At 35.4% G+C, this 27,903-nt stretch overlaps 4 protein-coding genes and 1 long non-coding RNA gene across 13 annotated transcripts; 2 read left to right on the plus strand and 3 right to left on the minus strand.

Annotated features, from left to right (window-relative positions):
* The first annotated feature begins 2,250 nt into the window (after positions 1–2,250).
* Positions 2,251–5,148, plus strand: LOC110615259 (scarecrow-like protein 6). Its single transcript, XM_021757053.2, has one exon. It carries the CDS (start codon positions 2,809–2,811, stop codon positions 4,957–4,959), a length of 2,151 nt encoding a protein of 716 aa, XP_021612745.1. The 5' UTR covers positions 2,251–2,808; the 3' UTR covers positions 4,960–5,148.
* Positions 5,149–10,108: 4,960 nt separating this feature from the next.
* On the minus strand, positions 10,109–15,545 carry LOC110614700. Of its 4 annotated transcripts, none has more exons than XR_002487821.2 (4): positions 14,855–15,545; positions 14,580–14,754; positions 13,900–14,024; positions 10,109–12,453 (listed from the first exon to the last, which is right to left on the minus strand). It is a non-coding gene; the product is annotated as an uncharacterized LOC110614700 (long non-coding RNA). The 4 variants fall into 4 exon arrangements; XR_006350599.1 differs by having other exon boundaries at positions 10,114–11,711; positions 11,786–14,024; XR_002487820.2 differs by having other exon boundaries at positions 10,115–11,409; positions 11,786–14,024.
* A 1,143-nt stretch (positions 15,546–16,688) lies between these two features.
* Positions 16,689–19,906, plus strand: LOC110615701 (nucleolin). Of its 2 annotated transcripts, none has more exons than XM_021757734.2 (7): positions 16,689–17,335; positions 17,525–17,623; positions 17,703–17,810; positions 17,906–17,969; positions 18,376–18,500; positions 19,206–19,315; positions 19,474–19,906. In XM_021757734.2, the coding sequence occupies exons 1-6, from the start codon at positions 16,895–16,897 to the stop codon at positions 19,272–19,274; spliced, it is 906 nt and encodes a 301-aa protein (XP_021613426.1). In that variant the 5' UTR covers positions 16,689–16,894; the 3' UTR covers positions 19,275–19,315; positions 19,474–19,906. The 2 variants fall into 2 exon arrangements, with proteins under 2 accessions (XP_021613426.1, XP_021613428.1); XM_021757736.2 differs by having other exon boundaries at positions 16,691–17,335; positions 17,909–17,969.
* A 311-nt stretch (positions 19,907–20,217) lies between these two features.
* Positions 20,218–23,461, minus strand: LOC110615702 (vesicle-associated protein 1-2). Its single transcript, XM_021757737.2, has 8 exons — positions 23,261–23,461; positions 23,067–23,137; positions 22,874–22,955; positions 22,619–22,734; positions 22,361–22,525; positions 22,228–22,278; positions 21,371–21,448; positions 20,218–20,655 (listed from the first exon to the last, which is right to left on the minus strand). The coding sequence occupies exons 1-8, from the start codon at positions 23,310–23,312 to the stop codon at positions 20,506–20,508; spliced, it is 765 nt and encodes a 254-aa protein (XP_021613429.1). The 5' UTR covers positions 23,313–23,461; the 3' UTR covers positions 20,218–20,505.
* A 1,458-nt stretch (positions 23,462–24,919) lies between these two features.
* Positions 24,920–27,447, minus strand: LOC110615815. 5 transcript variants are annotated; one of them, XM_021757952.2, is made up of 3 exons: positions 27,338–27,447; positions 26,815–26,913; positions 24,920–26,263 (listed from the first exon to the last, which is right to left on the minus strand). In XM_021757952.2, exon 3 carries the CDS (start codon positions 26,203–26,205, stop codon positions 25,207–25,209), a length of 999 nt encoding a protein of 332 aa, XP_021613644.1. In that variant the 5' UTR covers positions 26,206–26,263; positions 26,815–26,913; positions 27,338–27,447; the 3' UTR covers positions 24,920–25,206. The 5 variants fall into 5 exon arrangements, with proteins under 5 accessions (XP_021613644.1, XP_021613645.1, XP_043813049.1 ...); XM_021757953.2 differs by having other exon boundaries at positions 26,764–26,913; XM_043957114.1 differs by lacking the exon at positions 27,338–27,447 and adding an exon at positions 27,141–27,322 and having other exon boundaries at positions 26,764–26,913.
* Between the last annotated feature and the right edge of the window lie 456 nt (positions 27,448–27,903).

The raw sequence follows: 27,903 nt of genomic DNA on the forward strand, positions 1-27,903 counted from the left end.
AAGCAAAACATGATAATTAGACCAAGAAGAAGATATTGTTAGAAGTTTTTATTATGAAAGATTATTAGCTTAATTTCTTAAGGTTGTAGGTTTATTGTTGTGTTTGTGTTTGCTTGAGGGGTAGGGTGTCTTGAGAAGAGAGAAAAGAACTTAGATAACCCTTTGTTTAAGGCAACAAAAATTGTAAAGAAAAATGATTTAAATAAAAAAAGGGATAATGAAAATTTTGAATAGAAAACTCAAAGGGAGAGAAGCAAAGTGAGTATGAGTTAGGTGACTTTACACTTCATGTGAATGAGAAGGAGAGAGTTGATGTTAGGGTTCACATGGGATTGAAAGGATAAACAAAAGCCTCTTCCAGACATGTCCAAATCATTGGTTTCTCCAAGCATGTCCCTTCCAGTTTCCCACATTATTACCCAATTTTTCAATTTCAATTTTTTGTCTAGACAATTAAACTACTCTCTCTTTTTCTTAGCTCCCCATTATGCCCTTTTGGGGTGTTCTATTATTATACATGTGTCCAATTCCATCATCATCCTTTCATTGGAAAGTATTAAAAGGACACTCCATTTACTGTTGCTGTTTACAATTGCAAAATTTAGAGAGAATCCATCTTGAATCTATGAGATGAAATGAGAAGAAAATAGAAATTTGAGAGCAACATTGAAATCAAAAACTAATGAAAGCAACAATTTGAGTCTGCAACTGCAAGTGGGTCTACGTTTTGCCCACCTCCCTCCTTTAAATGCTTGTTTTTCTTCATTATGTGATTTGATTGATAGCAACATCTCTTTGCCTATTATACAAAAATTATATCTAGTTTGCTTCTGGTGTCCCAGTGGCCACTGCTTCCACAACTCTCCGATTTCTTACATGTTAGATTCTTTTGAAATTTTGGTCTCCTGTTGCTGCCTGCTTTAAATATCGTCTAAATTGAACATGTACAAAATCCCAAGTGGCTTTTAGGTTTCCTCTCATTTTCTCTTTCTTATTGTCCAAACAATCCTTTTTTTTATTGCACATATGCTACATTATGAATTCATTCTAAGAAAAAAAAACAAAAAGAAGATATTAAAGAGTTGGGTTTGTTTTATGTGTATTGGGTTGTTAAAGCTCAAAACTCTCGTTTGCCCCCATGTCCTCTTGGCGAATGTTCTTTTATTGGTTTATTTTATCACAATTGCATGCTTCACATATCAATAATTTATTTAAAAAATTTTTTAATCCAAGTTCGAAGGAGAGATTGTAATATTTTGATTTAATTTAATATTAAATTTTAATAATTAGTTTTTGTAATATTTTTCTTTTATTTATATTAAGGTTTGCTCTTTTTCTTTTTCATCTCTAAAAAGTTAATACTTTAACTTATTTTTTAAAAAAGAAATGTTAATATAAAATTAATAAAGTTGAATAAATTAAATATTTTCCTGACTTACTTTAGCTTTATAAATTTTACCGGGTTGCAGAAAGCGAAAGGGACAGTTGATCCAACGAACCGAAATCCATTGGTCAAGAAGAATGGGAGTGGGGTCCTGCTCTCTGGACTGTAGATCACAGCCATACACTTTTAACTCAGATATCTCAACCGTTGAATCTGCCTCGATTTTTGTAAAACTCCTAAAAGCTTCACTCATTATCTCGGGTCGTCAGATTCAGTTTCGAAATCCAGGCCAGCAGAACCTGTTTATATCTCTTTACCATAACACCCCTTCGTTTACCCATGTATCACTAGCCAATACTCTCAAAGATGGTAGGGGCTTTATTGGAAATTAGTATAAATTACAAAAAACAATCCGAGACAGATCACCTTTTCTGTCTCGTTGGTCTTTGTAAAAGGAAATACTAATTAACAGGGAGTGGCCAGAGTTGTAACCCCACGTGCTTCTCAGGAGCGTTGGCAATCATGTCTCATTGATTACAGGATTAATCATCCTCCATTAATATTTTTTTAACCTATAGATGTACTGAAATTAATTTTGCATTAATCTGAAGGTAGATGTATTTATTTGATTTGATTATAATATTTTTAAAATAATATTATCTTAGAGGTTACTAAAAGAGATAACATGAAAAATATATTAAATTTAATTTTAGTAGGTAGAATTTTTTTTGAGAGTACGTACAATTAATATATATATTTTGTTATGTCCTTATTCAATATTCATGGGAGATAAAAGTCGGCAAAACGCGCTGGGTTTGAGTACAGAGAAAACCAACCGGGGGAGATAACTACGTCTGTAGACAAAAGCCACATAAAAAAAAAGTATAAATTTAAAAAAAAAATTTAGAGAAAGAAAAAGAGAGGAGAGGAGATGAGAGAGATAGAGAGAGGGATTGGAGGGCACTTTACCACTTTTATATGTTGCACGCATCCATAGCAGGCAATAGAAGGAAGACAGTACTTGAAAACCAGAAAAGAAAAGAGAAGAAAACCTACCAAACTTAAAACCACAGAACCAAGAAGATAAAAGATGGTTCCAAAATGAGATTTTTTTTCTTCATCAACTGCGGAATTGGAGAGAGAGAGAGAGAGAGAGAGCTAGACGGCCGAAAGAGAAGAAGCTAAGATGTGTGCTGAAATGGTTTTCCCCCTGACTTCTGCATGCATTTAGCCAACTTTCCACCCAGATAATTCAATTTAGTTTTCCCAGGTTTTCCAGCTCCAACCTCTGTTTTTTGTTATTCCAAAATTTTGATTTTGCAAGTAAAACCTTTTGGGGAGGTGGGTGGTTCTCGATTCTTGGAAACTGGAGAGTTTTGGGTTGTTTGCTCTGTTGGAGTTTCTGTTCTTGTTGATTTTCTTAGATGAAGGCCATGCCCCTACCCTTTGACGATTTTCAAGGGAAGGGGGTGTTAGATTTTTCTTCTTCTTCTTCTTCTTCTCTGGATTCTTTCTCTCAACTACCACCACAAAATCAACAGCAACAGCAACAAAAGTGGCAGAACAACAACGCCAAAGAAAATTACTGCTATGTGGGCAGTGAGCCCACGTCTGTGCTTGAAGCTAGAAGAAGCCCGAGCCCTCCAACATCCTCCTCAACACTGTCTTCTTCACAAGGCGGAAGTAACGGCGGTGGAGGCGGCGCCTCCACCGAAACCACCACCGGCGTGGCAGCGGCTGTTTCTGGCTTTCCCTCTGGAGATATAAGTACTGAAAAATGTGGGCAGCTTGGAATGGAGGACTGGGAGGGTGTGCTGCCTGGGTCTCCTAGTCAAGAACAATCTATTTTGAGGCTAATTATGGGGGATGTTGAGGACCCATCTTTGGGATTGAACAAGCTCTTGCAAAGTGGAAGTGGGTCACAAGAGATGGAGTTCAATGCAGGTTTTGGGGTAGTGGATCAGGGTTTCGGCTTTGAGCCCATGAATAGTAGCAGCTTGGTGAACAACATTGACCCTTCTGTTCATGGAACTTCTTCTGAGTTTCCTCTTCTCAGCCACAATGCTAAGAATGGTTCTGTTTTAAGCCAAAACCCGAACCCGGTGATTCCTACCTCAGCTGGCAACCTGTTGCTGGGTATGTTTCAACACGGAGAGGAGAAGCCACAGATTTTCAATCCACAGGTGACAACCAACCAAAATCCAGCTCAGTTTGGCGAGAATCCGGCTATGTTCTTGCCTCTGTCTTATGCCCAGTTGCAAGAGCATCAACTCTTATCGGCACCACCAGCAAAGCGGCTTAATTCCGGGCCCTTTGGTGCCAACTATCAGGTGCCAAAGGTTCCATTTTCCGATTCAAAGCCAGACTTATTTCTCCAACGACAGCAACAGCAGCAGCATCAGATTCAAATGCTCCAACAGCAGAGACCAGCAATGATGAAGCAAAAGATTATGACGGATGAATTGGCGGTCCAACAGCTTCAGCAGGCGATATTAAACCCAATATGCCAGGCAGCAGAGCTGATCGAATCCGGCAATCCAGTACTCGCGCAAGGGATATTGGCGCGGCTCAATCACCAGCTCTCTCTTTCGATCGGCAAGCCTCATATTAGGGCCGCTTTTTACTTCAAGGAGGCGTTGCAGTTACTTCTTCACATGAACAACACTACCATCCCATCCAGTGTGTCCGCTTGCAGTCTTATTTCAAAGATTGGCGCTTACAAGTCCTTCTCTGAGATCTCGCCGATTCTTCAGTTTGCCAATTTTACTTGTAATCAAGCCCTCCTCGAGGCCTGTGAAGGTTTTGATAGAATTCATATTATTGATTTTGATATAGGCTTTGGTGGGCAATGGGCTTCTCTGATGCAAGAGCTGGCTATGAGGAATGGGGGTGTCCCTTCTCTTAAGATCACTGCCTTTGCTTCTCCTTCGTCCCATGATGAGGTCGAGCTCGGCTTTACTCAAGAAAATTTAAGAATTTTCGCTAGTGAAATCAACATGCCTTTCGAGGTTGAAATTTTAGGCCTTGAATCTATAAATTCTGGTTCTTGGTCATTGCCTTTTCGTGCATCTGAGAAAGAAGTAATTGCTGTAAATCTTCCAATTGGGCCCTTCTCTAATTACCCATCATCCCTTCCCGTGGCACTTCGCTTTGTGAAGCAGCTCTCGCCTAAAGTTGTCGTCTCCTTGGACAAAGGCTGCGACCGAACTGACCTGCCATTTGCCCACCAAGTAAACCATTCTATTCAATCTTATTCAAGCCTGCTTGAATCTCTGGAAGCTGTGAATATGAACCTCGATGTGCTGCAAAAGATTGAGAGGTCCTTGGTCCAACCAGGTATTGAAAACATTGTTCTGGGTCGTCATCGCCACCCTGATAGGACTCCGACATGGAGGAGTCTGTTTCTACAGACTGGATTCACTCCATTCCAATTCAGTAACTTTGCTGAATCACAGGCTGAGTGCTTGGTGCAGAGGACTCCTGTTAGGGGATTTAACGTTGAAAAGAGGCAGTCTTCATTGGTTCTCTGTTGGCAGGGGAAGGAGCTCATCTCAGCTTCAGCTTGGAGGTGTTGAGGAATTAGAAATAGCATTTCAGACATTGGTTCTACTTCTACCAATTAGTCATTGTTGCTGAAGTTCCTCATAACTTACTAGTTTAGTTTCTGAACTTTATGAATTTTTCTTGTGCTAATTTTCTATGTGCCCATGGCTTATTGTTTCCAATCAAGAAATGAAACATTTTAGTAACTGGATTGCTGTGTACAGTTCTTGTTTCCTGTCAATTCAGATATTGCTTGTAACTGTTATGGTGCAAATTCCTGTTTGTGGTGTTGATGGTTTCTTGTACACTTTGACAACAAGGGAAAAACAAGATGTGCAAATCAAAATTAACCTTTCAAAATCAAGTCTCTTGTGCCTATTGGCTATATAAAATTTTCCTCTCTTAGATGAGATATCATCTCATTGCCTTGCAGTTTCACTGAATTTACTATAGTGTGTAGTTCTAGGCTTATTGTTCCAAGCCTTGGTTTAAAGAAGCATCAAGCACCGGACTTGATGCTTGAATGATAATCTTTTGTGCTCCAATTACAAGCAATATTATGATTATGATATTGTGTTATTAAAATCTAAAATCACCCTTTTTTCTATTCCTTTCATAGCAAAGACTCACTTTGGATTCAAAAATTTGATAGCCATGTTTCTGCTTCTCAATATAAAAATTGCAGTTAGTATAATATCCCAATATGAGCAATTGGGCATAGCTGCTCTGGCATCTTAGCACAGACAGCATTACAAGAACAGCAGGCAAAGTGTATTTTTCATAGCTTGGAGAATTGGAGTAAACATTTTGGTAGAATAGTCAGTTGAAAAACTCTTGAAAATTTTCCCTTATTTTTAAGTTGTAGTCCTATATCAGGTATTGGTTGTTGAAGATAACTAACATGGTCAATATTTAGCTTTAAACAAAAATTAAGAAAAGAATAATGAGAATATAGTGTTCCAGGTTCATGGATTTAGGGCATTGAAGGTCTCAATAATAGGATGTTGGCCTGAATTCTCTCTAATAAATGATGCAGTAGAATATTTAAATGTAATTATGCATATAATATTAGCCACTAAATATTTTTTTTGATAAATATACCAACACTTGTATTATTATAACATATTTTAAATCATGAAATCACATGGGTCTTGTATTGTTGGACCCTTTATCTGCACCTTGGAAACTCTTCATTCATACAATTTATAAATATGGTTAAGTTAGCTTTTATTGAAACTTCGAGCGCCGTCGCTTTCATTATATATTATTAATAGTTTTCATTATTATGATAATAGGCTATTTTGTTAGCTGTGCAGCTTGTGGTCCACTTCTAATCCAAGCCACTGCCCCTTCACCTATATTCAGGGACTGCCCTTTCGGCCAATTTTAACCGGTTAGATTAGCCTTCAATTAAGAGCAATTATATAGTGAATCAGTAATATGCCAGACGTTTAATACAAGCGCATGGGTAAGCCGCAATTTGCAAATGAGTGAGCGAGACGTGGAAGGCATTGATTGGGAAGAAGGAAAGTGGGACCGGAAGTCCACTAATAGAAACTTGACAAATAATAGAGGAGAAAGTCTCCAATTACAGTGTACGAAGGAGCGATCCAACGATGGAGACTTATTGTCTCATCTGCTGCAATTGCTGGGGATAGCGACATCGAAAATGACAAGTGGATGGATACATATCTTCTCCCCTCTCAAGCAACTTACCAAGTGGGACCCAAAAAGCGGAATGAATGGTCATTATCTGAGGTGGTGCCACGTGTACGGTCAATGCTGCAAAATAAGACTTGACGATTGCGATCCAAATTTCCTACGGCGGGAAAATGGAACACTCGTGGGGCCGCCTGGGAGACGGTAAAATGATCATGATCTGATCAGAGACCTCTTCTCATCCATGGTAAAATGTACAGGTAAAGTGATTCTGACCGTTGGATGCATGCTAAATTTACGGTTACTACTGTTTGTCTGTTCAAAATGTGGGTGGCATTTAAATCCTCTAAAATAAAAGTTATATTCAATTAGTTTAGAATATAATTAATTTTTTGTTCTTCAAAATTTGAAATAGGATTAGCGTAGATCGAATCAAAATTCCATAAATATAGAAATAAGGAGATAAATATAAGTAAATGGATTAGTTCACTAAAGGGTGAAGTTTTCTTAAAATTTTTGATTTTATTTAAAAAGAAAAGTATTGAATCACTTGTTAAAAGATGACAGATATTAATTATGAAAGAATTAAATGGGTAGGGTTTTTGTTTTTGGAGTGGAGAAAGGGAAAGAACATAAACAGAAAAATGAATGCATAGAAAGAAAAGGCTTTCCTCTTTCTTTGTATCATTCTGATAATTAAAAACGAAATTCAAAGGGCTCTCCCTCTTGGATAGAGACTCGGCAATAGTGTTTGTTTCGGCTTTAGTCACTTCAATCCATAGTAGCCCCAAAGCAGATTCCCACACAGCCTTGAGAGAGAGCATCTTCTGCATATGGGAAGCCCACAAAAGTGGCAAACTTTTGAACTCTGAAAAAAATGGCTCTTCCTCCTTAGAAAGTATAATCATAATCAACTTTTTATTAAGGAATTGAGGTAAGCACTTTTGTCTTCAACAAGCTTCCTATGACTCCGGAATTCTCTCCTAACTTTTATTTCAATAACATATATTTTATGCTAAATACATACAATTTTTTATTTTTTTAAAAATCCCTTTTCTCCCTATTTATCAACACAAAGAATTATATAATGGGTCTAAAACGCTAAACTATATACATTCATGTATTCTTACTTCAATGTTAATTCTTCCTTAATGATCAGTGAGCATTTTGGTTGGAGCTGAAAAAGGTAGAAAAATCCAAGTTTTCAAATGGTTAATACCAAGAATCAAATTCTACATCCTTACAAAAACCTCGCAACTCATGTATCCATCAATTCTAGATTTTGGTAGGCACTGATTTGGCTGCATCGTGTCTCACATCCATCTCAACTATATTCTTTTTCTGTATTTGATGTTTCCTTAGTAGTGAAGCCATCTCATATATATTTAAAGAAATCTTCAGCAGTTTATCTATAATTCATGTGTAGGTCAAAAAATATATATTTTTTATGGATGAAATTATATATAATTTGGACGATAGATGGAGAGAATCCAAAGCAAATAGCAAAAATAAAAAGCGAAACATGGAATGAGGTGGATTGAGAAACATGGTTGAGCGTGTGCAAGAAATTAGAAAAGTTCAATTCATGATCTCTCTCTTGCTATAAACTTTTATAGATGCTTGCCCACCATATCTTCTCCAACTCGATCGATCTTCTTTAAGTTTCCTTCATGGTTTCTTTTCTTTTGCTATCTCAATTTTTTTTTCTTAGTCAGCTTAGAAACAACGCATTCTTTGCATTCCATACATTTTGTATTACAAAAATTGTTGCTTTTTTGTGTGCCAAAACCCAAAAGCAAGCACTCATGCTTGTCAAAAGCCACTTGATGTAGGACCTCCAATCACTCAACAATTCATCTTCTCATTGGCTCTCCTATCGCTCTTCTGCCCCAAGACTCTCTGTCTCTTATATTTTGGTCCCACCCCACTTTTGCATGGATCTTTTCTTGCCTGAGTTTCCAAACCAGCGTTTTTCTATTAGGGTTTTCCTTTTCATTTTATCTCATAAAAAAAAATCCCATTTATACAATTATAATGAGTTCCATCATATTTTTAAATAAAACTATTATTATCTTAATAATATATTAACTATTAATTGAATGGATGTATATACTCTATCATCCATCCACGTCAACCCTGTATTCTTCTGTCTTTTTTTTTTTCTTTTCTTCAATACCCATTTGAGAAAAAAGATAATTATATGTTACAATGGTGATTTAATATAAGCAATTTTGCATGTAATAACAAATCAATTAAATTTGAACATTTTGACGGTGATAAATTCTATAAACGTGAAAGTAAACTCAAAAAAACTTTTTTTTTTTAAATAATAGGTGAATGGTTTAATATAGCTTAAGGTAAATTACATATAACTTTTAACCACTAAACCAAATTAAATCAGACAATTGAATATATATAATTATGTATTAAATTTTTATTAACTTGCTGTTGTCTGTCTTATTAGGTGTCGCCATGTAATTTCTCCCATTTGAGAGGTGCCGTGGGCTGCACTTTACAGGAGTACAGCCAAGTGTAAAATATAATTGGGTAGAACAGTAGAAGGATGTTATTATTAGTAATAAAATTAAGAATGATGCAAACTATAAAAGGCCAAAGCAGAGAAGTTAAAGAAACAAGTTCACGTGAAATTACAAGAAATTTGCAATTTTAACAACCTTGGACCATGTCTTTAGGTGGTAGTTGCCTGGAGAAATAATTGGGCCATCACTCATACAACCTTGAGTTCTTCCCCCTTCAATTCCTTTTCTTTCGGTTATGGGATAAGAGAGCGACTTCTCTTTTATTTTTATTATAATTTGGACGGCACTAAATGTTTGACAACTTATGATGATGGATGGCTTTCACCATTTTGCTATTGAAAACCACTTGACGACCCCTGGTTGGTGGGATTTCTTTTGTTTTTGTGGACCTCTTGCTTTCTGGATTAAGGTTGACATGATGCCCAAAAAATAATACCCATTTTGCTTTCAATCAGCTCAGTAGATTACCTGTTGGTCAACTTGGTTAAATCAATGGGGAAATTGGGAATTTGAATTTGGACAATTTGTGTATGGGGTGATTATTAATATGATAAGATGATAGAATGATTTTGAGACTCCAACAAAGTATTACACAACAGAAATATAATTGAAGTGGCATCGCATGTGATAAGCATTCCCAAGATCAATATGTCATGTCTGAAAGCCATCTAATTATTAGGCTAATCCCCATGATCAGATTCTTGAGTAGTAAAAATGTCACATTTCCAAGGTACCCTTTTCTAAATACTACTTTAACTGTTTAATGGACACATAAATATCTGCCCTTTTGCCTTTTTTTTTTTTTTTTTTTCTTCTTCTTTTAATAAAACAAAAGCTTTAATCACTGGACCATATTTATGATATTCGGATACTTGCCATTCCAAAGCATTTCAAATCTTTATTTCTCCTCCTTTTGCCTTTCAAGACAAAGCTAGAGAGATAAGAGTCATGAGTATATCAGTATTATCCCCAAAGACCTGTGGGCTACGTGATGTTATTATTTGCAGATAATTCTTACTTAATTTTATATACATCACATTATAACGTAAATTGCAGTTGAACTGATTGAAAAATTTGGAACTGATTGAAAAATCTAGTGCAGGTTTACGATTTCAATTTCCAACTCTAGTAATTCATGGCCCTAAGTATTCCAACCCAGTAGTTCTGATCATGGGCTAATTTAAAATCAAAACCAATATGATTTACATCCAACCAATCAAATTTGAATTTTATTAAAACCGTTTTTGAACCGAGCAACTCAATTTTGAACTAAAATAAGATTTGTTTTTTCTTTCAGAAAATTTGAAGTAGAAAATGTTTGAAAGCTATTGATTAAATTAAATTAGGCTGCAATTAAAATCAGGAATCCTTTCAAAAACCACCGATTTCGATCAAATTCAAGTTGTCGGCCAGGCCTAAACTTGAGAAACTCTATTATGTAAGCCAATTTTTAAATAATGAAATCATTAAAGCAGAATTTCAAAATTATATATGCCAATGTTTAAATAACTGAAAACTAACCTTTTATTTGTTTATTTTTTAAAAAAAAATTAGCTAAAATTTGACAATATTATCCATTATTCACCTTTACAACAAGAAACATATAACTGAACAAGTTTTCCAAAGAAAATAAATCCTACTATCTACTAAAGAAAAAAGAAAAAGAAAAAAAAAACAAGATACAAAGTAAGCAGGCCGAACAGAAACTAGGCCCTAATGTTTGGTCGGCAACATCAGACTTGGAAAAAAAGAATCGACTTAGCTTTTACTGTTGCAGGCACAGATAGAAAAGAAAATGCAGCATAAAACGACACTGCAAGCTGACGTTGGCGGTCGCATGAAATAATAAAATGTTCACAGCCAACGAAGGCACTACCTTCGATTAAAAAAAAAAAAAAAAAACACGATGGCACTACCTGTACTGCAGACATCACAAAGGCCCATAAACATCTGGTTAAAGAGCAAAGCACTACATTGACCTCAGGACGAAAGGAGCTAGGTATTCTATTGAATATTTTTCCAGTTGATGATCATGCATACCTGGTACGACTTGCCTATCAGCTCATCTAGTCCCAGAAACATTCTATGAGATTTTTAGAAGAAGAAAGCTTTTTCTGTATGCCCCATAGATGCCCTGATTTTAATCAACTATGTGCTTTTTTCTTTATTTTTATCACAGTTTTTCACGTCAAACTCCATACTGTGATTGGAAGGTTTTGACGAATGAGTATGCAAGTGCACATTTGAAAAATGTAGCTGTCCACTCGGTCCGGTATTCCACACCTGTATGTAGGTCAGTTTTTAAAGAACTAGTAGATTTCTTTTTTTCCAAAAAGAAAAAAGGATATATGAAAACTGAAATGAATTAGATTACCATCTAGAATCATTCTGACAATAAATTGAAAAATAACAAGCTTTTACAAAGAGCAAAATCAAATACTGATGCTTGTTATTTTTAACACGTTAAAAGAATAGTCATACTGCAAACAGGCAGGACTCGACTCCAAAGAAAAAAGTACTTCATCATTCGATTTTTCAATCTTTGCTTTTCAGGGGTTTGGAAAAGAAGATTAAGAGGGAGTATGCTGCAAAGACACAAACAGATCCAATGTAGTTCTTTCACACAGAGAAATGGAGATGGATAAAAGAAAATCAGTACCACTTCACTTGCTCTCCTGTTTCTTCTTCAACCTAACACGTCTCTTTATCCCTGCATTTCCAAGTACCTAGAGATAGCTTTCCATCTCCATGTCTCCTCTTTTGAAAACAAATTTCTGTTTGTATTGTCTCGAGTTTCGAATCATCAATAGAATTGGAGTACACATAACCGGACCTTTCAGTTGCAAGTTTAGGGTTTGATAATATATTCATAAAACCTTTAATTTAAGAACATTATGACGTAGAGATCATTTACGGATATGGTAACTTTAATTAATCAATTAACGCTACATTGCTCTCCCTTTTCTCCGGGTCGGGGCAGTGCAGAACCTAAATTGTCATATGGAGAAAAAAAAAGGCAACTGCAGAGATTCTTTAAGCACACAAACAACATATTAAACCAGTTACATATCTTTCAAAAAAAAGAGTGAAGGTAGGTTTAAAAGTAATGAATCTAATGATCTTAAGCCATGACGATTTGATGCTCTATTCTCTTGTGACAATAAAAGAAAGACAAAACAAGTATCACATGGAAAAATATTCTTCCAGACGATGTCTGATCAGAGAAATTAAACATGAGCTGAAAGTCATTACCATGTCCAGGCATGAGAGATGGAGTCTTTGACACCTGCATCTCGCTTGATCGTAGATTCTATAAAATCACCAAAGCTGGACCCAAATAAATTAAGAAAAACCAAACACTGACAACCATTAGAGAGGATATGTCAAATTCACTTTGATATATTCCAAATGAATAAATGATGAAAGTTCACATTTTGCTCATCTTTTTTATGTTGATTGAACATCACTTTCCAGGATTACTTTCTAATTTCTAAATCGGCAAAAATGCAGAAGCAATATCAACACCGCGAAACATGCAAAATAAGACGCCACATCATAGTTCCACATTAGTTCTGTAACTAACATCAGCTATTTACAGGGGCATTGCAAAGCATCCATCTAAACACATGAAGTAAGATCACATAGTAATACCACATTAAAATTGGTAATTAACACTTACAAAGGGAAAAAAATATGCATGTCCAACACTCAACTCCTTCCATGTAGATATCAGGCATGCCTTACAAAGCAATAACAATTTGCTCAAGAAAGCCACTGAAAATAACTATCCTAGTTTATTTACATTGTCCATTGTTTTAACCACTGAGATTTAAAGAATTTGAACATGATCCTATTTACACATATAGACACACAACTGAGACATTTATGCATATTAATAACATATACAGTGCAATATTTTCTTATTATTATACAATTCCAGTGGATAATCTAGGAAACTGTAAATCTTCGCATTCTTAATGGGCCTGCTTTTATTGATGCTTCCTGGAATTATTGACCTACAAAAGCATTATCCATAGGAAATCTGTTTGATTGATTGTGTGCCTGTGTGCGAGAAAATATTTTAAAATGATGTTGGCTACACTACAATAACTTAAGACTCCAGCAGAGGAAGATTTGATACCTTGAAAGTAAAAGAAAAGAAAGAGGAAATCACATAATTAGAATGAGAACAAAAAAATATGATGATGCACCATTTCTTAACTGGACGACATAATTCTGACAATCAACCAGGTAAAATGAATACTTGGCATGTTTCATTAAGTCAGAAATTCTCTTTTTTGACACATTATTCATATATTATAATTACATTTCTGTCGAAAGTAGCTTTGACTTTTGATATTACAATCTCAGTTCAGAGTGGAAAATACTGCACAGAAATTTTTATTATGAGTGAGAAACTCGATAATTTGGGGAAAAAATTTCAATATAAACTATTCTTAAATTGTAATAGGCTTTAGGAATAACAGATTTGACCCAAGTTTCTTGAAAGGTAAAGAGTTTTGTTAAGGCTAAAACACCAAATGAGTCATAATAGTAGTACATTTTACAAATGAATGGCTGGCAAAACAAATTGTTATGAAAACAGGAGGCAATACACATGCAGACAAATGTGTTTACATCTATGCACACACATGTTTTCATTTTGGTTGACATTCCTTTGCATATACCACCAGATATGATAATCATTGCTTCTGGTATACTGATATCTCAGTGAAGCTAGAAACCTGCTGACTATTTCAAAAGTCCAAGTACCTTGCCACCTATAAATGCACATGTATCAGCAGCTATAATGCTGCTAATATAAATCAGGGATGCCATAACGTCCACTGTCCAATGAGCTTGGCTGCCAAAAAGAACAGGCCATGATGCTCCTATTCCTGCCAAACAAAAAATCACATAATATCAAATGGGGAAAGTTGATTTCATTTGAAAGAAATAGCATCAGAATATCTAGTCCATCAACTTCATGCATCATTTAACACCATACCACATTTCATTTCGAAGAAATGGGATTCTCATCCTTACAAAGTTCATATGCAGGTCTAATAGAAACTAAAGGAAAACTGGAACAGAGATAAGTTCAACAAATGGGACTGATGCACAGGATTTACAAACTAGTCAATCTTACTATGATTAAAGCTCCATGTGTCATATTCATCCATATCACAATTCATACACAGTTGACTTGTATTCATATCCTCAAGGAACCATTGCCATGTACTGAAGAATTATTACTTTCACAAGTGAAAACATGAAATGCATGGCTAGATCAAAATTCATCAGCATAGCATGCATTATAATTCACTAACTGCAAGTGAAATGAGAGAAGGTTGTTGTTGCAGGACAATATTAGGCCAATAAAAATCCATATCTTTTTCTCTGATAAATTTCTGAACAAGTTACCGCAAATATGCTTAAACATAACTTCTTACTAGTATTCAAGGCTGGGACTGCCAACCCGAATCACAGCTTGATCCAGAAACAAGGAAGAGAGCCTCAATAAAGTAACCCAAACATAGTACCACTAAGCTGAGCAAAGGGGGGATTCCTTCTTTGGACACAACAAAAGCAGCAAAAGTCACTGGAATGTCAATCAAACCAAAATACCTGACCATGCATTTAAAAATACCAACAGCAACTAACATCAGACACCCAAAAAAGAAAAAGTGATAGTCCAGAAGTAAAGGATCCCCGATCAAGTTAGTACCTGAAATTAAGGCAAGTTGCTGACAACGTAATAAGAGGCATGAGAGACCATATAACGGAGCAAATTCGTGAAGCGTGACGATGAGGAGGTGTCATCCCCGATGCAATTCCACGACTTCTAACCAATTCAAAGTACTCTCGTGCACCAACAAATGCAGCAACTGCCAAACCCACAGTAAGAACCCATCCTCCAGCCAAGACAGCGCCTCCAACAGAAATTGCAATCCTAAACCCAAAAACAATTCTTTTTATCAACTGACTCCCTTTCTGTTGAGGCTCTGAAACGTGTTCCTCTTTTCTGGTAATTTATGGCCCTTGTCGACTTCCTACAACTAAACCATTTGAGTAATCCCATTCAATTATCAATACATACTCGGAAAGGAACCAAGGAAACAACATAAGTAAACTGCATGTAATGAATTTTATTGAGCGCCATGAAATTCCTGGTTAACACTCTTTATCAATCACTGAAAATACTTCCGAAAAAATACACACTTGTTTTCCACTCAAAATCAACACTGAAATGGCAAATCATCTTCTTAATATTTGTGATCAATCTTCATATTGCTAAATCATGAATGTTAAATAATTTGTAAATCGCAATTTAATTGTGATATCAAAAACACAATATGAACCGTAACAAGCAGCGGACGTATTAACTACGAGGTATATTAATAAGCAGAAGAAGGTAAAAGTGCCTCTTAACGTCTTCCTGGGCAAGCGTATCTGATTCATCTCAGCAACCGCTGTATCCAAGAGCCCTATCGCTGAAATACTGTCTGCATTGACCAGAAGCGTAGATTTGGATACATTCAGCACTAGCCCAAGGTTAAGCTTCGAACACCGTCGAGGGAGAAAGAGGGTTTGCTTCGAGAAATGACGACAGGAACGGGCACAAGACAAGTAAATGAGAGCTGCATCAAATTGTACTTTTCAATTTCCTGAAGAGAGGCATGGAAAATAAGGAAAAATAAGGAACCAAAAAGAATTTAAAAAAAACTGGGTGACCTGGTTCCAACCAATCAGATTCCCTAAATCCGCACCACTCCTCTTGTCAAAAAATAAGGAACCAAAAAGAATAAAAAAAAAAAAAAAAAAAGAAACAATATAAGAGCATATCGTTGATTTCCATCCACACAAAAACGAGAAATCAAAAGGCTTTCAAAATATGAAAAATGAATTTTCATTCTCAATCCCAAGACTTAGAGATTCAGTCTAAGAAGACAATACATTGAGTTTAAGATATCAAATCTATACTTTTCAAAATGAAACTGAATAAAATTTTTCTTTGGTGTCTCATTTTCACCTCCCAGATTATCTTTAATATCCAAAAAACGATCACTAGTCAGATTTACCATCTGCACCCTTCATTATAGTTGAGCCAAGTAAAACTAAAATTTGCGTCTCTCAACAATACTTTGTTTCTCAAGAAAATCACAGAACAATCACTAAAGAGCTAATTAAAGCATATCTCATATTTAAACCTTATTAAAAAAGTCTAAATTTGTCTCTAAATTATAATAAATAATTGATATATTCACTTAAAATAAAAAACTTTAAATGTAAAAGAAAAAGTTTTTTCCCATCCAAAAGGGGCCCACACGACTAGAAAAAAAGGATAATAGAAATAAGAAAAGTACTCTTTCAAATATTTCAATGTCAGTATTTCTAATATTGTCTCTACTTAGATATAAAAGAGATTAACCCAATTCAAAGTGATTCAGTTAAATTAAAAAATCCCATAATGTAAAATTTAAAATTTGTTTAATATATGTCGGCTATCAATTAACGTTAATTAGTTATCAAATGCACTTACAAGCAATCTGCGAGCACATGTAGATCGCCTGGAGTGAGCGGGAAAACTAGTCCGCCGGGTGGCTTACAGGGCAACATTTGGAGGGCAAATTTGCCATTAAAAGTGTGCACATATTTAAGATAGAACATTTAGCACCTGAGCTCATCCCTCCAAACGAACCCCGCGGCTGTGCCTCTAATCCAATATCGATTCCTTAATCCCGCGAATAGTGAGAGCAGATTCTAAATGGCAAAGCAGGACCCATCAGATTCAGAACTCGAACCAGAGAAGTTGAGCGAAATCGAAGAAGAAGATGAAGAAGATGAAGAAGGGGAGGAGGAAGAGGAGCCTGGGACTCCCATTAGGAATGTGGCGAAGCAGGGGATATCGGAGTACGAAAAACAGAGGCTATTGAGAATTGCAGAAAATAAAGCGAGAATAGAGGCTTTGGGTCTCCACAAAATGGCCTCTTCCTTGATGGGTTCAACTCAGAAGTCGAGTCAAGCGCGGAAATCGATTCAGCGAAAATGGAAGAGCAAGGTCGTTGAGGAAGACGACGATTATAGGCCCGATGATGATGATGATAATGATGATACTGACGATAAAGATGATGCTGAGTCAGATGGGGACGAAGATGATGAAGATTTTGTTCACATTCAATCTTCTTCAAAGTCGCATAGAAACAAGGTATAGTGATAATTTGTCATCTGATACACTTCCTTGAAGAGTGAATTAAATTTACATTGCAAAACTACGATTGGAGTGTTGCTAGTTTGACTCCATTTATGTGTCAATCAGGTTGTTTACTTGGGTTATTTTCCTTGAAGCCTCTTGATAGATTATGACCATTCTCTTTTTGCTTACATTTTTCTACAGGTTAAGGATAAAGTCCCAAAACCTAAGAAGAAGGTTACCGTTCAAAAGAATCTTAGTAGCGCAGATTACATTGATGAAGAAAATGAGGAACTAATGCGGGTAAACTTTGAGAAGTCGAGTAACTTTTCCATTTCAAGTTGTTTGGATGGTGGTAACAAGTTGTTGCATTTATATACAGGCCATCGCTCTCTCATTAAAAGATTCTGCCGAAGATGCAACCCTTAAAGAAAGAAAGAGGGATGCTAACATTCAAGAAGATGCAAGGAGGAGGAAGAGAAAAAAATCGGTTAGTTTCGGGTTTGGTTTCTGGGACATGTTCTGTTTTTCTATTTGGGTTTCTTCCTTTGAGGTGTGCTTCATTGTTTTCTGTTGTTTGGTCAGCAGTTCAATAACCGGGTGCAGATTACTGAAGATGAACTGATTTTACACTTCTTTCAGTTTGATGGTAATTTATGACTCCTTTATCTTCTGTGTCTGTTGCGGACCATTGGGGAGACCATTGCTTTCAAAGATCCAAAAATAGGAAATCTAATTCCTCTGAATCGAGAAAATTTATATAAAAAGATGTATGAGTTCAGGAGTAAGCTCTCTTTAACTAACTTAGGAATCAGGAGTGTTTATGTTACACCTATGCTAAAAAAAATGCAATCTGTCAGTATTCTTTGATTTAGCACCGAGTCTTCCTAGTTTGTTTGAATCCAATCACCATTATAATGTCATTGCATGTGAGTAAAAGCATCATGATTGAACCTCTTCCGTTCTGTATTCTGGATGCAATATCTTACTTGTTTTCATTCCTTGACATCCTGAAAGTCTTGGAGTTGTTAACATCGGGTACTGATGGCTTGCAGAAGCAGGAAGAGGATTTCTAACAAAGCGGGATCTACAAAGAGTAGCAACTGCTCATGATTTTACATGGACAGAAGGGGAATTGGCTGATATGATACATTGCTTTGATAGCGATGGAGATGGGAAGGTCAGTCCTTGCTCTCTGTTTTTATTTGGTTTTCCTTAAGTTGACCAATTATTTATAATGCAATTATATTATTACGATCTAGGCTTAGTTGTCTATTGAAAAAAGGTACAGAAAAACTCGTGGATGGGCAAACTATGTGCTCCTTCTAGTTAGCCTGGTACTTTCTGAATGGTCTAATTGGGAACCTTTGATAGATCTCAACCTTCCTTTTTTGATGACTTTGCATATTCCTATTCTATTTACCTTAGTATGGAAGCCAGGATTTGTTTGACATTATTGTTAGAGTTATTGATAAAAATAATTTTAACATATTAGTTGTTGAGAAAAATAAATTGATATATTTTAGCAAGAACACTACAATAATAACAAGATGCCTCTTTTGACATCTAAATCGATAATTTTTGTGAAAAGCACAATTTTGACCTCAAATGGAGCCTTAATATTGTTTTTAGTTTCCAAGTTCAGATTTCTCTAGGTAATTTACTTCCAGAGTTTATTTACCTTTTGTTTTGATGTGCTTGCTGCCATCAGGGCTTCTCTTTATTAGTTTTCTCATTATGGTTCCCATTCGTGTGCTATCCATATACGTTTGTAAAGCTTTCGCTTTATGTTCTGTATGGATTTATATATATATATATATATATATATATATGTATATACTTCGTGACATTTATGCTTTACCTAATATACATGGTTTTATTGCAGCTAAGCCTTGATGATTTTCGTAAGATTGTTTGCCGTTGCAACATGATACGGGGTTCTGAAAATCATTGATGATTATAAAACCTCAGTTGGATGTAGCATTCAATTTCCAGGTATGGCAAGGAAATGACATCACATTACTTTATTTCTTTTTTTTTTCCTTCTTAAAAAAATTGGTCCTATTTACACTTGGTGATTGTAATTATGGTTATTTCTTTATATTGTTATTGCCTGAATTTTGATGGCCAAATGTAAATTTAACCTGTTTCAGGAACGTGTTGAGATTGGGATTTCAGATGGACCATTTCTCCGCCTTGTCAACTACTCCAAATTTAGCATCAGAATGTCTTTCTTGATGTTTCAACTTATTGTTTAGTTCATTGCCCTCTTTTGGACAAAGCGGATGAAGCGACTGTTCCTGCTTGATGGGCCTCGTTCGGCCTGAGCAAGTTTGTGCGATTTCAGACCAATTCTATTGAGCACGTTTCCTTCGGCCGAATTCGCTAGCGCTTGCAGTCTGAATGGAGCTGCCATATTGACGTCAGCGTTAGACTTTAGCGCTTTTGGGTTTTTATTGTCCGGCACCATTTGTTTTTATCGCTTTTTTTTTTTTTTTTTCTCGAAAGGTTAATATTCATTAAGATTGGGATATGATCCGAGGCCTACCGCCTACAAGCAAATAAAGGTTCAAGTCTTACACTTAAGAGTCCAAACCATAATAGAAGGCCATAGAAAAGAGGTTAGGGCTCAAAATAAAATGAACTCAGAGAGAATCGAAGTCTTAGGATTCGATAGCTTGACCTGGCAGAAGCATCTTCAATCTGGCAAAGTTTCATGCAACCGTCGTCTTATTTAAGCACATCCAACGATAATTCTAGGTCGAAATTAGTTAAAGAACTCTTTCTATAGATAGCTAAAGGTTTTAAAAACACTCATTTAAAAACAAAGGAAGAAAATATCAAGATCTTTCAAAAGAGACATACACTGCCAGATAGGAAACTCAGAAGACCAAACGGAAGCTATGAAGATGAAAATACATTCTTCGCCACATTAAGAGAGATGAGCTAGGAATGGTTATCAAGAAGTTGGTCATACAATAGCTTCGACCTTCAATTACAGAACCTACTAAATCCTCTGTGCTTCTTACCACCATCAACTGGTAATAATAATACACAACAATTTCCTCTTGCCAGTCATACATTTGACATGTTTCTCTAGGGTCATTACAGACCAAGAAAGAAAGAGTTCCACTGATCAGTCACACGTCTTCATCATTCCACATTCCAATTTTTCAAAAGGAATGTCAAACAGAATCATTGGCAGGCAACGTGACTGGTGATGTCCTTTTCATGAGGTAACCCAAAATGATGCCAATCAAACCAACAAGAACAACGTATATAAATGGGATACCACCACTTCTCCTGCTCCTGCTGGATTGATGCCTCAACAGCTCCTACATAGAATTGTGTAGGCAGTCAGTTCTGCTATGTTTTTTTATTATTATTATTTTTTTCCCTAATCAAAGGGAATTCTATTGGAATTTTCTTTTTCTCAATAATAAAAAATCATTATCACATCTTATTTCTTGAAAGAAATATACTGCTTATGAACTGGCTAACCAATTTACCATATCTGTTATCTTTAATACTTTTACTGTATTTGAAAGAAATACACAACAAGTGTAGTGGGTACAAGCCATATTGAAGTCATAGCATGATTAAGCACTTCCTGTAAAGGCACATGTTAGTGATCTCATTTCCCACATATTGAATCAAAAGCACATCTTAATATCATAAACATCCATTTGTGACCTAAGCAATGTGTTAAAATCAAACTCTAGTAGGTTTGAACTTCTTCTTCTACAAGATCCTACCTAAAAATCTATTTAGCAAATAATAACACATGTAGTAAAAATAAAAAATAAAAGCCAGTTCATGCAAAAGATTTGTAAAACATGTCTTTTAACATTCACAAAATCATGTCTACTATTGTCTTAGACTGACCGACTTGCAAGCTATATATTTGGAGAGCTTAAATTTTTGTAGCTTTTTCCATAATTCATATTAATTCCAGTAACAAGTGATTTAAATGAGTAGAAGATAAAATAGTTGTTCAGCAACATCGCAGCACAAAACCTTGCATGGTCATTGACAGAACCAATGCCTTACCAGTTCTTGTTGAAGCTTCTTGTTTTGCTGAATAGCAGAATTTTTCTCCTCAGTCAACTTGGAAATAAGAGCCCTTGCCTGAAAATACAAGTGTTACTCCAAGTAAAAGAGCAAGTTGCCCTACGATATCACAGTAATCTATCAAGTCCATTCAATGATTGAGAGACAGCACTGACATTATAATGACCATAAGATGTCTTATAAAATTTGTTCTTTTCCAGGTAATTGCAATCACAAGAAAAGAATTACATAGGAATGAGATAACAAATTATATTTGCCAAATATCTTAAAGGAATTACTACTTATCACTGAAACAAAACTCATCCACGATATGCCTCAAAATGCACCAAAGTTGAAGGTCTCAACCCTTACTAATGCCAATCATGGAAGTTCCAGAATAATGGCCAGATCCTGGCTATGCATGAGACTATCAATGAATGAGCAATAAAATCAGTAGACATAATGAATCCAACTCAGGTAAATGCCCAAACAGTGCACAAATACCTAATTAACCAACAAGTAAAGAGATGGATTAACATCTTTTTAAAAAATTTCAAGAAATGGGCTTAAAGAGAAATCAGAAGATTCATCAAGACTCGAGTAAATTCCAATAATGGTGAGAAAAAGGTCATCAAGAAGACTGTAACATATCTTTTTCTGTGCACATGTGTAACAAGATATATGCCTTTGAATGCAAATGCACTAACAAGTCAAAGCAACAAAGGAGCAATTAATTGCACACAAGAACTTGTTGCAATTTATCCCTAATAAGGTTTTCCAGTATGTTATTGAAGACTGCAAATTTTGACTATAGATGGACAACAAGCAAATAAAGGAAACTAAAACAAAAGAAATACCTCAAATGAGTTATCTTGAGGCTCATTTCTCTCAACATAAGGTGTTGAAATCTACAGTGACAAGATACATAGTCACGTGAAAATTTATTAAGATGTTGTAGATCAAAAGCATAACATGATTGAAATCACTCACAACTGTGCGTTCAGAGGCACTCAGACTCCCATTGTCAGAGACAGATGCTCTGGGTGAAGAATCTTCCTCAGATCCTTCTCGAACTGGTGATGGTGCTCTAGGAGGAGCAACATAAACAACCCTTAATTTCCACTCTTCAACATGATGCCCCGCCTCCTTATTGAACTAAGAACTCAAAATCGGAAAAACCAATTAGTGCAAACCATAGACTAAGTTGAATGGACCAAGAAAAGGATAAAAAAGAACTTGAATTATTACCATCTCTGCATTGATATCCTTAGCTGTAGCTCCAGGACTTGCAACTACACCCTGAAGTAAAAACTTGTCCTTGCATTGCATATCAGGAGGCGCCTCCTTTTGTGCTTGCATTGTAACTGATTTAAATTGACAATCAACCACCAAATAACTAATTCAGAAAGAGCGATCATGGCTAATCAGTAAATCAGATACTAATGAAAGAAAAAATCAGCTAAACACAATGAGGTAATTTGAAAGAGATGGAGACGAAAAGACCTATAACATCACATGTGGACCTTGGCGACATAACCCCAGTATTCGGCCTAACACAGTACTTTTTGGGATTCGTCGTCTTAACCTAAAATTAACAATCAAATGAATATTACAAAAAATTCTAGCGCACAAGAACTCCGAAAAAAAAAGGAGGGTCGTAAAAATGCATGAAAATTTTGAAGCCAAAATTAAATACCTTGAAAGCCACATAATTGTCGCTCTTATTTAACAGCACTAGGGAACAAGAGATCTGCTTCCTCAATTCAACTTTCGAGAAGAAAAATTAAAAAGAAAAAAAAAATAAAGAACACTCGAAACATGAAGAATAAAAATAAGGATCTGAAAACAGAGGCAGGCAACAAGGCAAAAGTCTGTAGTGAAGGAGCTTACATGGAAATTTGAGCTCCTGAGGCTCGATGGTGAGAAGGTCGCCGGTACTCATCCCTGTGCGATGGCAAGAGAGCGCCGGAGAGGGATCCAAGTAAGAAGGAGAGAGCCGAAGTAACAACGTGGGAGTGGGACAGTGATGTTAAGCTGTTGTTACTTCGATCTCGGGGTTTGCGTTTGTTTACTTTCCGTTTATTGTATGGTTCAGGTGGAAGACGAATGGGTATATTCGTCTTTTTGAGAGTACAATTTAGAATTTTTATTTTTGACTTTTGACTATTGACTACTGAGTGCGGTGTCTGTCTATGGATTGAGCACCACGAGCATTAATTATTTTTTAATAATAATAACATTTAAAGAATAACATGACGGTTATCAATTAATTTTAAAAAAATACTATTTAATTTCCCTCGCTAATTATAATGGCTGAATAATTATATTTTTTTAAAAAAATATAAAAATAATAATTATTTTCTATCTCATAATTTTTTTATTTGTTTCAAAAAATCGGCCACTTCCTTTTTTTTTTCATTATGGTTTATATATAAATTAATTATTATAAATTTATTTAATTTTATCATATTTTTTATATAATAAAATTTAAATTATCTCTTAATATTAATTCAAATTATATGTTATTAATATTTATTTTGTTATTTTAATAAAATTTAATATCTATATTTTATATTAAAACATAAAATTAGAAAACTAATAAAAAGTTAATCACTGTCATTTTAATTTATATAAAAAAGTAAAGTGAATAACTATTATGAACAATGGAGGTATATTTTAAAAGATTAAGCTAAAAACATTAAGATTGGAACAACTATCATCCAAGATATGCCTCAAAGATCTCGGACCTTGGAATATAATGCTATCAAAAAGGGGCGCAGAACGTCGAATAATGGACGGCTCAGGCCTTGAATAGTGAATACCATTATTGATGAACGAGTGATCAATATCACTAGGTGTGATGGCTCCGACAAACTGCCCAAACAACAAATGGCCAAGGCATTCCAGATTATAGTATGATGCAGGCAGGACTAACAATTACTATAATCAGTGAGGAGATAGTTGACCCATTTAAAAAACTTCCAAGAAGAAATAATCAACTTAATCTACTATAATTACTTCTATCATAGAGTTTCTTCTTCTAAACAATCCCTGCTACTGTGAATCAGGTAAAGGTCAACTTGTAGAAAACTTCTTCGCCCTCCTCTGGTGTTAGCAGAAAGAATATCATCAACTGTTGGAATTCAGGGGTGGAAATAATCTACTGCTGAAATATAGCAAATTTGCAAATGTATTTTCCTCTGCTCTTGATGAAAATTCACTCAATAGTTATATTCAAATTCCATATGTTTAAAATAAACAATGTTATGGATTATAAACATAATCGTGAAATTCATTTTTTTTTTTTTTTTCAATATGATAGTCTGGAGATAATGAAAGTTTCCAGAATAGCAAATCAACCTTCACTTGAGAACCCTAGAACGATAGATATATAATGTAAATGGGTACTTGTTTCCTCTGAACATTCACAAATGGAACAGGGCTTCTTATCACCACACGAAATGATGAGTTAGATACATATTAAGGCTTGGATGTGAAACACAAACCCAAAACATAATTAATGTATTTGGAAAACATACATAAACAATCTGTAAAATTGAAGATTCAAAATTAAAATGCAAGCCCTGCTAACTGAAAAGCCCAAAAATACTGTGAACTTCGCAAGTATTGTACATGGCATGTTTGAAGTACATTAGATTTCTCACTGCACATAAAACATGTTTTCCATTTCAAAGTTCACTGGAAACCAAAAGAAGAACAGAGTGATTATGACAGGGAACCTTACAATCTATATATTATTGGATAATACAATAAAACAATCCTGTATTTGAAGCCATGGTCTTCATCCATAGTCTTTGGTAACAATGAGTAATATATTAACTATCTGCAGAAGCAGAAGACAGTTGTTGGCGAGCTCGAGCAGTGAAACCAGCAAACCAAGCAACTCTCATGAGTTGAACTCCAAGGATCAGGATCCACCAACATACAAGCCCCCTAATCATATGCATCATCCATGCAGGAACACTTAGCTCAGCCCCAAGCTTCAACCCTCTCATCAGCTGTAACACACGATATGCCTCATATACAACTGGAGTTGCCAACCACACTGGTGACTCCCAGTGCCAAGTCAGCATCTCAGTCAGAATCTGAACAGATAGAAGCAGGAGGTAGGGACCCAACAAAACTGCAAACGAGATAAAAGGAAGCTGGGGTTGGAGGGCGCCCTTTTGGGATCCCAACAGCATCATCAAAGGAAAGACAAGTCCGGTTACAGATGCAATCATGTTCCACAATTTGTAACCTAAAGGAGGCTTGCTATTGCTGGATTGTACCATGTCTTTTGGCCGGGAACAAGCATCAGCCATGAGAAGAAAAAGAGTAGCACCAATATTGAAGATGCAATCCAGTCCGATTAAGGAAAGCAGGCTGGCTATATTGGGGCCTAGAAATATAGAAGATAGCGGTAGCCATAATGTGGGCACCATGCCAGTTGTGAGAAGAAGAGAAGGACCCAGAAGCCACAAAGGCCATTTAAGAAACTGAAACTGCCCTAATTGTTGATTCTTTGTATCCACATGCTCTTCACTGTTGGCTATTGGTGCTTCAGTAGTGTCATCAGAATTAAGTGTTTCAAATATGTTACTACTTTTCTTCAAGAAGCTACCAGCAGCATCATCAGTGGGAGCATACGTGACAGGTGAAGGCTCCCATTGAGTTAATTTTGTGCAGCAAACAGGAGCATGATGAATGCGAATTTTGGGGAAGTTAACAACATGGTGTATACTTGAGGATTTCAAGAATTTCAGACTCTTGGGATGTACACAAGGCACCAAAAAGTTTGATAGTATGGGAGGAGATTTAGTTGGTGCTGTCATCGGTTGGCTTACAAATGAAGCCTTCTCAACTTTGTATAAGAGTTCTGCTTTCCAAGCACTGAAGCGCATAATTAAATAAATAAATCTGAAGTAAGATGAGAACTGCCATAGAGGACAAGAAAAAGGAAAAAAAAAAAAACTTCCCCTTCGTTAAGTGCCCTAAGATAGAAGGTATATGGTTTGTTTGCAGAATTCCTTATGCAGGTCATTATACATTCTACAATCTAACACACAAGTACTCTAGACTGGTCTTTTAATAAGTAAAAGTTCCCTTTAATCGCTCCAAGTAGTTGTATCATAATTTAATAAATTACTGTGCAGGAATTAATGGGAGTTTTAGAAACAGTTACAGGCCGAAGAAAACAGGATGGAAGCAAAAAGTAGAATATGAAGACATACAAATTGTGCTACGGTTAATAAGATAAATTACAATTAAGTTAAAACAAAAGTAAAATCAAAGAGACCAAAAAACTAAATACTAATAACGTTGAAGAACTAATTTATCAATTATATATATATAAAAAGAACTAATTTATCATCAAATTCGCACCAACCAACCTTATTAAATCTCAGCATCAGAAATCATGAACTAAAATTGCCAATATTTACCACAAAAATAGGGGGAAACCCTAATCAGAAGCCATGCTCCATGTCTGATCCACACTTCAGTTGCGTTCTGATTATGCCCACAACAAAGTCCTCCAACAACTAGCAATCAAGGTAAAGCGTGATTTATTACCTAAAGCAAGGAAACTTCCTAAAGGTCTGCATAAAATCTAAACTCTTTGAAAAGTGCACTATTAAATAATGGCGGAAACCATTTGAACATCGAATTGAAACTATTTCATTTTCGATATGAATGAAGACGCTTTCACAATCATATGGTATCAAATGTGTCATGAACCGAAAGCAGGATTCGAGTATTCAAAACTCACTAGAAAATAAAAGAACAGAGCTGGCGCTTTATGAGAAACTATAGAAAATTGAACAATCAGAAAATTTAGTATTCGTCTAGAATTCCCGGATCGATTGTGAGCAAACAGGAAAGAAAATAGAAATTTAACGCTAAAATCTTTGGGATAAAGAACTGATAAACTTATAAATGTAAGGAGATGAATAAATTGAGGCTTACCCTTGCTAAGACGTCTCTCTCTCCCCCCTACCAAATTGGAGAATAAGTGCCTTGAATACGAGGAATTACTTGGAAAAGGAATGCTTTGCTATGTTTATACGAGGCTAAAAATGCGAATTTCCTCCCAAATTACTTGCCGATTAAAAATATTAATTTTTTTTTAAAAAATTTTATCCTTTAATTATTATTAAAATATCTCAATATATTACTAATGTATAAGTCGCACATGGTAGTTTAGAGGAAATTTATATAAAAAATAAATAAATTTTTGATATTTTTATCTTTAATATATAATTTAAGAGTAAAAATGATATTTTTATAGTTTCCAAGAACCATTACTATTAAGTTTTTATTTTTTTATAAAGTTTTGTTAGATGATTTCTGATGATTGAGATTCGATAACGAGTTTAGACCCTAATTGTATTTTGGTAAATTTGATTTTTATTTTTTTTATTTATTTTTATTCTCCTTTCATTTTATTTTTTAGTAGCGTGTAACCGTCTTCCTATACTCATACCTCTCTACAATATTTACGCTGGAAGTACAGATGTATTATGTCATTTTTT

The sequence above is a fragment of the Manihot esculenta genome, chromosome 5 (assembly GCF_001659605.2).
Source record: "Manihot esculenta cultivar AM560-2 chromosome 5, M.esculenta_v8, whole genome shotgun sequence".
Taxonomy (NCBI): Eukaryota; Viridiplantae; Streptophyta; class Magnoliopsida; order Malpighiales; family Euphorbiaceae; genus Manihot; species Manihot esculenta.